This window comes from Glossina fuscipes, unplaced genomic scaffold (genome assembly GCF_014805625.2).
Source record: "Glossina fuscipes isolate IAEA_lab_2018 unplaced genomic scaffold, Yale_Gfus_2 27, whole genome shotgun sequence".
NCBI lineage: Eukaryota > Metazoa > Arthropoda > Insecta > Diptera > Glossinidae > Glossina > Glossina fuscipes.
In genome coordinates, this window is record NW_023998422.1 from 1,240,306 (window position 1) to 1,249,790 (window position 9,485).

At 32.3% G+C, this 9,485-nt stretch overlaps 2 protein-coding genes across 2 annotated transcripts; one reads left to right on the plus strand and one right to left on the minus strand.

The window, feature by feature from the left end:
* Nucleotides 1–2,550: 2,550 nt before the first annotated feature.
* On the minus strand, nt 2,551–4,856 carry LOC119635683 (T-complex protein 1 subunit theta). The gene is made up of 3 exons (XM_038030632.1): nt 4,676–4,856; nt 3,513–4,543; nt 2,551–3,459 (listed from the first exon to the last, which is right to left on the minus strand). Exons 1-3 carry the CDS (start codon nt 4,733–4,735, stop codon nt 2,892–2,894), a joined length of 1,659 nt encoding a protein of 552 aa, XP_037886560.1. The 5' UTR covers nt 4,736–4,856; the 3' UTR covers nt 2,551–2,891.
* A 324-nt stretch (nt 4,857–5,180) lies between these two features.
* On the plus strand, nt 5,181–7,578 carry LOC119635733 (guanine nucleotide-binding protein subunit gamma-1-like). Its single transcript, XM_038030724.1, has one exon. The coding sequence runs from the start codon at nt 5,342–5,344 to the stop codon at nt 5,543–5,545; it is 204 nt and encodes a 67-aa protein (XP_037886652.1). The 5' UTR covers nt 5,181–5,341; the 3' UTR covers nt 5,546–7,578.
* Nucleotides 7,579–9,485: the final 1,907 nt, after the last annotated feature.

Consider the following 9,485-nt stretch of genomic DNA (forward strand, 5'->3'; position numbering starts at 1 on the left):
TTAATTTTTATCCATTTATTTTTTTATTTATTTATTTTTTTCTTTATAAATGAAGAATAATTTGAAGATAATTATAAATAAATTGTAAAATGTTACACATTAAGAATTAAGACAAATGCTTTAAGATGAGGTTAAAAAGGAAACATCAATTGAATATAATTTTTTACATTAAACGCGTACAAGTAATAGCTTTTTTTTTTTAAAAGATAATTCAAGTTTACTCAAAGTAAAGAAAGAAATGAAAAATATTTGCTTTTTTTTTTGTTTGGAAAAAAATTGACTCCACGATTATGAACGGCCACGAACTTTACTTATTTCTTCAAAAAAAAAAAAACAAAAAAACAAAAAACATGTAATATGTGAAAAAAACTTATTGCCTGTTTCTTAAATTTTTTTCTCTCAAGTCAATACAAATATAAAAAAAAAAAAAAAAACAATTTTCTTCATATATATATTTAATGAAAAAAAAAAAACAAAAGAAGTAAAACTACACAAAAAAAAGGTACGAATATCATTCAATAATTACAATTACAACAACAAGAACACGCAGTTATTGAATACAACTCAAATATGTTAAAAGTTATAAAAAAAATAAAAGACGAAAAAAATTATCAAAAAAGTTTTTATTCCAAAAAAAATATAAATAAATAAGGATAATAAATAAATAATTCATAATAATTTCCTTTGTATTTTCTCCAATTGAGACAAAAGTTTAAATATTTTAATAAAGTCTAAAGAGATGTTGACAGTGTGCGAACATAATATCACAAATCGTATACCAATTATAACGACAAAATATTTATTCCCGTTTGCTTGAAAATTTAATAAAACGACCCTTAACAACTTTAGATGTGTTTAACTAGTGGGACACAAAAACCAAAAAAAAAAAAAAACAAAAAATTCGTAAAAATTGTTTTATTTTAAAGGAAGGCAAAGCAAATGGTAATAACATATCAACCTGGCTAAATTCTCACTTTTCTCTCGTTTTTTATTCCGAGAAACACATACACAAACGCTAATTGTCTCTGTAATAAAACAGTATTCCGTGTTCTTCTTCTACACTTACGGAATGTATACAAATCAATGAGTGGTGTACGAAACGCATATACAAACGCTTCCGGTCCAACATTATTGTGTTTTCGTTTGTGTCATTGTCGATGTTTTCCGGCGTCCGATCAGCATACCGAACATTATTGTTAAATGCAATTTTTTTAAATTTTGAAGAATATCAAAATTTAAATTCCTTTAAACAGTATTGAGGATGGCATGTAAAAAATTTTATTAATTATTGAGAGGATGCTCTGGATAGGATTTGCCTATTATTTTGTCCTAAATAGTGGTAAAAAAAAAAATAAAGTAAGTATGCCAGACCTTCAAACGATTACGAGCGAGAGACGAACGAGCACGGCTAAGAAGGCCCACACTTTAAGGCTCATAAGAAATATACTATGCTTCCATTCAAAATTAGCGATCACGAAAGAACCATCTGCTTTCCCCACAAGTGTTTATAATGCAAGAAGTAAGAACTCAATGTAATCGAATTTGTCATATCCACCACATAATCCCTTGGTCCACTTAAGATTTTAATTTGCAAGAAATCGGCTTTTCTTAAACGCTCCAAGACTTCATACATTAAGTTTCCACCATAACCAAAGCCATAACTAACGCACTTTATCGCATTCTACATTCTAATTCCTTTCATTTGATATCTATATCGAAGGTATTCTTAAGAAAACATCTACCCACTAAGTTGTGATGTCTAGGTTCTCCTATTCCACTCTCCAAATCTTTTTATGTTATACCCATAGTATTGTAACGGAAAAATTAGTTAGTTCACTACGTTGTGACGTTCGAGATATTTAATTTGGAACTAACGCGCTTAGCTTTTCGCATTCTGCTATCCAAGTTTTTTTTGTTTGAGGCCCATATCGCCGGTATACACAGCAGAAAGTTTTGAAACCTCCTTCCTCTGGATTAATTGAATGAACGTTACGAGATAGATAAAGCATGTCTATGAAAGGAACGCTTTGCCTAGGTGCGTTGGCGTACATTTCACTTTTCACGCTTAACGAAGTTGAAATTTATTGAATGCAACTCTGTGCTCTCTCCACTCTCCGTACATGACTTTTTTTTAAAAACCATGTAAAGCAAAAAAAACCAGATCAAAGGCCGCAGGGAAAAAGTCTATACGTGATAGATTTCTTTAAATGAACAACAAAAGTAATGAATTTGAGGGAATTGTGGGCGCTACATGATTAGAGGTCAGCGTACGCGTATTAAATCAATAATAATAATTGTAAATGGAAAATTGTTATTTTGTGGAGAGTGAGGTAAAAACCATCAAATTCTACCATTCAGTACACTGGTAATTTTCATTCCTTTTCGATCTGTAAAAGTCGCTGATCAAAATTTTTGCAAACACCTAATACTTTTGAAGCATTTGCGAGCAGCATAATTAATCATACTCTTAAATGCAAATGAAAAGCGTAACTGGAGGAATTATGAAATAAAAAATTAATGAAAATGCATTTTTATTTTGCCTTTAGTAATACAAATTAATTATATAATTTCCACAAGATTAGAAAAAGTTAAATTTGTTAATGTTGTTTGAAATCACATTAGAGGGGTTTTGAGCTCGTTGATTTCATGGCGTAAGCAGTAGGATAGATGTATCGAATCCATTATACTGCAATGACTTTAAATTGAACGCTTGAGTTAAACGATGAGATGGCTTCTCCGTTGGCTTTAAATGAGTTGACGATTACTTAAAACGCAAAATGTTAATTTTCTTGAATAGGTAAAAACAAATGATAATAGAATGCTTGAAATTCGGAGGAGAAAATAAGACATTTAATGAGAGGCTTTGAGGAGGAGGAAGTTTGATGTTAACTTTAGTTCTCATCATCACTGCCAGCTGCTTGAGGGGCTGTTGGTCCACCAGCCCTTTTAGCCCTAATAATTTGTTCGACTTTTAGTATGGTGACAGCAGCCTCGACAGCGTATTTTAAACTCCAATACTTGCATTGATATAAATCATAAATTTTCGGTTTTTCATCGTCTGCACCTTCAGTGACGTCCATAGTCTCTGGCTTTTCAGCTTCAATATTAACACCTACGTTTTTACCACTGGCTTCTCTGTGAGCCAAATACAAGAGGTTTACCACTTCGGTACCATTTAGACCCGAATTATCGGCTAACGCTTTAGGCAATACTTCTAAAGCAGTGGCAAAACGTCTCACAGCATATTGCTCTAAGCCCGGTAAGGTGTCAGCAAAAGAAGAAATTTGAGTTGCCAATTCAATTTCGGTGGCTCCTGCACCAGGAAGGTAACGCCCATCCGCTGACAGGGCTTTAAAATTATTAACACCATCATCAATCGCCCTTTCAATGTCATCCAAATAATTGTCAGTAGCTCCGCGAATCACTATAGTGGAAATACGAGAGTTTTTGCCTTCATTTCTACAAAAAAAATGTATTAATAAGTATCCTTTCATTTAAAATTTCTTCCTTACCTGAACGCTACAATGGTAGTATCGCCCAATTCTTCTATGCAAACTTTATCGCAGTGCCCGAGCTCTTCTTGGGTAGGTGTGGTAATCCGTGGCAGCACGGTAGCATTTACGGCCCGACTTAAACGTCTTATGTCAAATTTGGAATTTAAACGAACTGCCACTAAGCCGTACTTATTAAGGTAATGTAAAGCCATGTCACCTACTTTACCACCAGCGACTACAACTTTAACTCCTGCATCGGCAATAGCTTTTATTTGTGCTTCCAAGAGGTTCTCCTCGCCGGCCGAGAAATTTAACAATTCATCAGCGGTTTTTATAAGAACTGTCCCCTTGGTTTCGGTTTGTATAATATCCAAAGGACAAGAGAATATCGCAACTTTTGCATTCTCAGCGTACGTAACATCTCCCTCTACAAATCTCTTAAAGACCATTCCGTGAACTACTTCAGATTTTGTTAGGCCACAGCCCACAATTTTGCACACTCTTATATTGTCCACATTAAAGGTGGCATTGTCAGGTAATATGGCAACACAGGCTTTGGCGACAAGATCGGTTAGGAAGTCTTCTTGACCATACTGTTTAGACATAATGGAAGCTTTTAGACATTTTTTGACATTTTCAACGTTACGGCAGTCGCGTATATCATGACACACAAGTTTAGGTAAAACTTCTAAGGCTTTAGCTAAAGCCTTTTCATAGCCATCAGCAATTTCGCTTGTGGTGATACCCAAACGTAATAACTCTTCCGCTTTTTCTAAAAGGGCCCCCGCAAATATTACAACAAAATTAGTTCCATCACCTACTTCGGCATCTTGCATTTCGCTCGCCATAACCATAAGACGAGCCGCGGGATGTTCTACATCCAATTCACGCATTATAGTACCAGCATCGCTGGTAACAAATTGCTTGTCAATGTGATTAATAATCATTTTATTCATACCATTAGGGCCATAGGCAGAACGCATTGTTTGGGCAAACTCCTTGCACGCATCTATATTACGGTAGACAGCTTCTTCTAATCCGGTGTACATCTGAGAAATAAATATCAAAACTTGATTATTTCTTTTTCCTTAACATGACTCATGATGAAGTTGAAAATGACCGCATTTCATGGCCGTATGTAGAGAAAAAAAATAATGAAAATACAAGTGAATTTCACTTACACGTGCTCCCTCTTTTAACATTTGGGATACACCAGGAGCTTTTGGAACAGATAACGCCATTTTTTCCACAGATTTCTTCTCTCTTCTTTGTAATAAAAATAGGAAATGTTAACCTCAATTATTGGTATGCCGCAAAATAATGTCTTCTTCTTAACACCAAAGTACTCGAAGTATTCACACGAACTAATATTTTCTTAATATGAACATTGAGCACATGACAAAGAACGGTTTCTATGAGAGTGTTTACACATGTAGAATTTACATCATATGCTTATGATCTATATTTTAAAATTTCTATGGCACGTGTAAACATCTTTTAACACTACAGGAAGAATGAACGGTTGGTTATGTTTTGCTTATTGATTTCTTACAAAAGACTGATAATTACTTTATAAATCGTCAGAACATTTGAAAAAATTAATAAAATAATTTTTAAGGTAAGTTAATTTATAGTACACTATTCATTTAATGTAATGTCATTTTTATTTATTTATAAAATAGCTTTCGTTCAGTCTGACATCCTCTCTCAAAGTGTTTCCTCATTGGGAGCTACAAGTGTTTGGCTTGGTGTCTTTTGTCTTCTTAAGTATTCACGATAATCAATCAATCACTTTGAAGACTATAAGTAGCAAAATAGGGCTCGCAGATACCGCCATATTGGATATAATGGCTGCCAATATACAACAGCAGCGCGCCGTTAATGATCAATTAAAGCGTGAGGTTGATATGCGGCGTCATCAAGTATCTGAATCTTGTAAGTTGATGATCAAATATATGAATGAACATGAGAATGAAGATTGCCTATTGACTGGCTTTAACAGTCAAAAAATAAATCCATTTAGGGAGAAAAGTTCCTGCATTGTTTTATAAAAAATTGATTAAAAAGTTCATTAGAAACTGTGCTCAATTGTATCGCAGTTTCCTTTCTTTAAGGATAAATAAATTATATATTGAAAAAAACTTTTAAGGCAAAACTCTTAAAAATATGAATCCTTAGTAGATTAGAAAAAAATTTCGTGATCTAAAATATTTCTTTTATGTCAAAAGTGGAAAGCGAAATATTTGAATATTAGAACTATTAGTTTTTAAATTACTTAAGAGTTACAAATTTTCCTGTGAGAAGCAGTAGATTTCATTGTGTTTTAAAGAAATGCATTTAAATACATTATATATAATTGTTTTCTCCTTTCTTTATGGATATCTTACAAAATATTATATATATATGTGAAAAAATGTTTTCTCTAATCAACCTCACTTAGTTACATTTTCTGATTGACCAGATATTTCAAAGCAAAGGTTTATTACTAGATATTAAATATTATTTGCTTTGATCCATCAAAAGTTTATATATTGTTAATAACTCTGTAGTACAATATAAATCTGAATACTTATCCATAAAAAACGGACTAATTCAAGTAATCTATAATACTTGTACCAAATTTTAATTCGGATCCCGTTTTAATTTGTAAAACATTGGCGAAGACACATCGATTTTAATGTTTGCTTAGACGGACATATTTATAAAGGACTCAAAGACGGATCATGCCTACTTTTTTTTGAATCGGCGTTCAAATTATGAATAAAAATTGAAAGAAGAATTAAAACTAATCAAATACATTCTAACTGCCAACATTTTTACCGCTTTGGGATTATAAGCAGGAAGCAAGACGGCGCTTGGTTGGGCGAAGGGCGAACAAGCGGACATGACTATTACGGATAAAAATCTTGAAGAGAACTTTCTTTTTCCGACTTGAAGATTTTTTTTTTTATTTTTCATTTGCACCGTAGGCCTCTTAAAGAATATAGATCACCGATTCGTCTTTGTTTTTTGTTGAGAAACACTCAAAATATTGCTGCTAGGCAAATAAGTAAGAGAAATCGTAGTCAATTTTAAGTGATAATATTCATAATACTTTTTTTAAAAGTTTTAATAATAATTCTTAATTTCGTAATTATCTTCGTAACAATTCGATTCGGCGGGCAATTTTTATACCCATCAATGAATGAAGCATAGGGACATAGTCTTTTTTCCAACATATCTGCAATATACAGAATGAGACCCCTTGATATATGCATATTGCTAATCAGCAACACTTTCTGGAGATATTTAAGCATGTTTGTCAGTGTAATGTTGTCCTGGTCGCAAAACTTAAGCTAAGTTAAGTTGACGGAAACATTGCAATTTTTTGCACGTACGTTGGTATTAAAAATGGTCAAGTATAAAAAAGTCATAGTATAATTTAAATTGAGAACATCCCTGTTATATAAAAATAAAAAAAATTGACTTCTTTCCCACCGCTCATCATCATACAACAGATATAGCGAAAAATAGAAAAGCTAGCCACTCTCATCGCATAATTATAGAGTATTGAGATTTAATTTTTTTTTTATTTCGGTAAAAAAAAGGAAGTGATGGGTATAAAAAATTCGGCCACGGCCAAATATAATTTTCTTACTTGTTACTAATTGATTAATTACTCCCATGTTCTTGCATGGTTAACTATAACCAATTATTTGAAAAAGGTTAAACAAAAAAATCCAACCTGAAATGAAAAGAAAAATAAAAAAAAACCGTCTACTAATGCAGCTCTCAATAAAAAATATTTAAAAAAAATATTTTGTAAACAATTTAAATAATATAGAAATCGATATATTTGTATTACTATTTAAGTACTTAGCTCTTTATTGGAGTAGACTTTAGAAAAAAGAGAAATAAGAAAAAAACTTATGATCAAAAAAATTTGAATTGAACTAATGAAAATGAGAATATACTATGTGTAGCTAATGTGAACTATAAAACAATCCTCAAACTGAATGTAATAAACAAGAAATGAATGTATTAAAAAAAAAAACTTTTTTTTTTTTAGTAAATCTTCTCATATGTCGCTTAATTAAGGGTTTGACAAGTTCTAGGCTTAAATCATTTGAATTTATTTGTGTCCTTTATTTTTTTTTTGTTTTTTTGTATAAAAAAATTCAAGTGCATATGTATTATATTGAAATGGTCCTCGAAATGATTTCATTGACACAATGTTTAACATAGTATTTCAAATCCTTTAATAACTGTTAAATATGCTCTTATGTTTACAATAAAAAGTACTTCGATTTATAAGTGCATCGATATAAATGTTTGGTTGGCATGTTACATATACATGCCCGGTTGATTGTTGTCTCTTGTCTGCTGTCTTTTGTCTGCTCCGGGGTATGGTGAAGGTTAAGGCTTAAAACTTATGTAAACATCATTTGCTATTGGGCAATGAACCCATTAATATGATTCAAGTGTTTTCTGAGTGTTAGCAGAAAATCGACACTCACGGAAAACACAATGTTGTACAACCGAAATAGAAGGCACTACTAAGGTTATAGCCAAAGCCAGGCACGAGGTAAGCAGCAGTATTTCAATTACACTGGAAAAGCAGAGGTAATATTTATATATTTTTACAAGTATATTCATATAAGATTTTTACAATAATAAAAAAATATTTATTTATGCATGTAGGAATGTCGATGCGATGATGGTGTGCGACATAAAAGTTTTACGAAATTCTCATAAATATTTATGCAAATATAAGATTTATGTCTGGTTGACAGGTAGGAGTACGTATCGCTACTTTGCAATTATTAGAGCATCGGCTTTATGAGTTTTATTCTTGGCGCAATTTCCTGCAAGTTCAATTGAAGAATAACTGTTTAAGTTTACAAAGCTTCATCGGATAGTTCATATACGACATCGAATTATTTCATATTATTATCATACTCGAAGTTTTTTCAATCACAAAATCCATGGCGATTGATGTAAAGGGGACAAAATTTTCAATAAATCTAGTTTCGCTCTATTAAACTTTAATTTTACACAAAATGAATTAAGAATATGTGCCATGTATTAGCCTATTACAACCTAACCATAAATCTACATTTTACTTGCTAACTGGCTAAAAAAATGCCTTGGGGAAAAACAAGAAACAACACTTTATTAGAATACAGGACACCTGTAAATACCCAAAATCACCCTACATTTATCCATAGATCGTCTCTCCAAAATAGAGCATTATGTGGGAAACAAGGTATTTCAAAAAGTCCATCAAAATATCTTAAAAAATTGCTGCCTTTAGGTTGAACATAAGGAATTAAGACAGGCAGACAAACGGGCAGACAAGCTTAAATCGATTCAAAAAATGATTCGGAATTAATCTCTATTAGAAAGAATGGGTCTATTTCAAGTATTGCATACAACTGCACAAAGTAATCCATATTCTGATATCTTAAGTGGTGTAGGGTACAAAAACATAGAGGGGGCAGATACAACGAGGCGACACTATTCGTTTTCGGATTAAAAACTCCCAAGTGGTAAACCTAATGGCTAGCCAACCAACATAAACATAAGAAACATAAGAAATTTCGAAAAAATAACAAGAACATCACCGGTGAGCTTCATGAAGAATACATAAACTCCGCAAGAGGAAAAGCGCATCCTCTTTTCTACAAAATATTTTCATCCACGTTCTTTAAACACCAGCCGGACTCTTTTTTTCTCCTCTTGAGAGATTAAGGTCGTCCACAAACTTATGAGCAACCACTTACTTAGGGCAAACCGTATCTGAAAATGATCCGAGCACTTAACAGTGATGATACCGGAACCAGCTGAACATCTTCAAATACAAAAGATGGAACAATGTCTGAACTTTGCTTTTTTCGTATCTACAACAATTTATTTGATATTTTTTGTACTCACGATTACTCTCATCTCAATGAGCTAAGTGTTTTCATCAAAACCGCCGATTTCTCTTTCTAACTATATCTCTTTTGTCTC

Coding starts and splice junctions, on each gene's coding strand:
- LOC119635683 (XM_038030632.1), bottom strand. CDS start 4,735: ATGGCGTTATCTGTTCCAAAAGCTCCTGGTGTATCCCAAATGTTAAAA. Junction 4,544..4,675: donor TGTTAAAAGAGGGAGCACGT/GTAAGTGAAATT, acceptor TTTATTTCTCAG/ATGTACACCGGATTAGAAGA. Junction 3,460..3,512: donor ACTACCATTGTAGCGTTCAG/GTAAGGAAGAAA, acceptor TTTTTTTTGTAG/AAATGAAGGCAAAAACTCTC.
- LOC119635733 (XM_038030724.1), top strand. CDS start 5,342: ATGGCTGCCAATATACAACAGCAGCGCGCCGTTAATGATCAATTAAAG.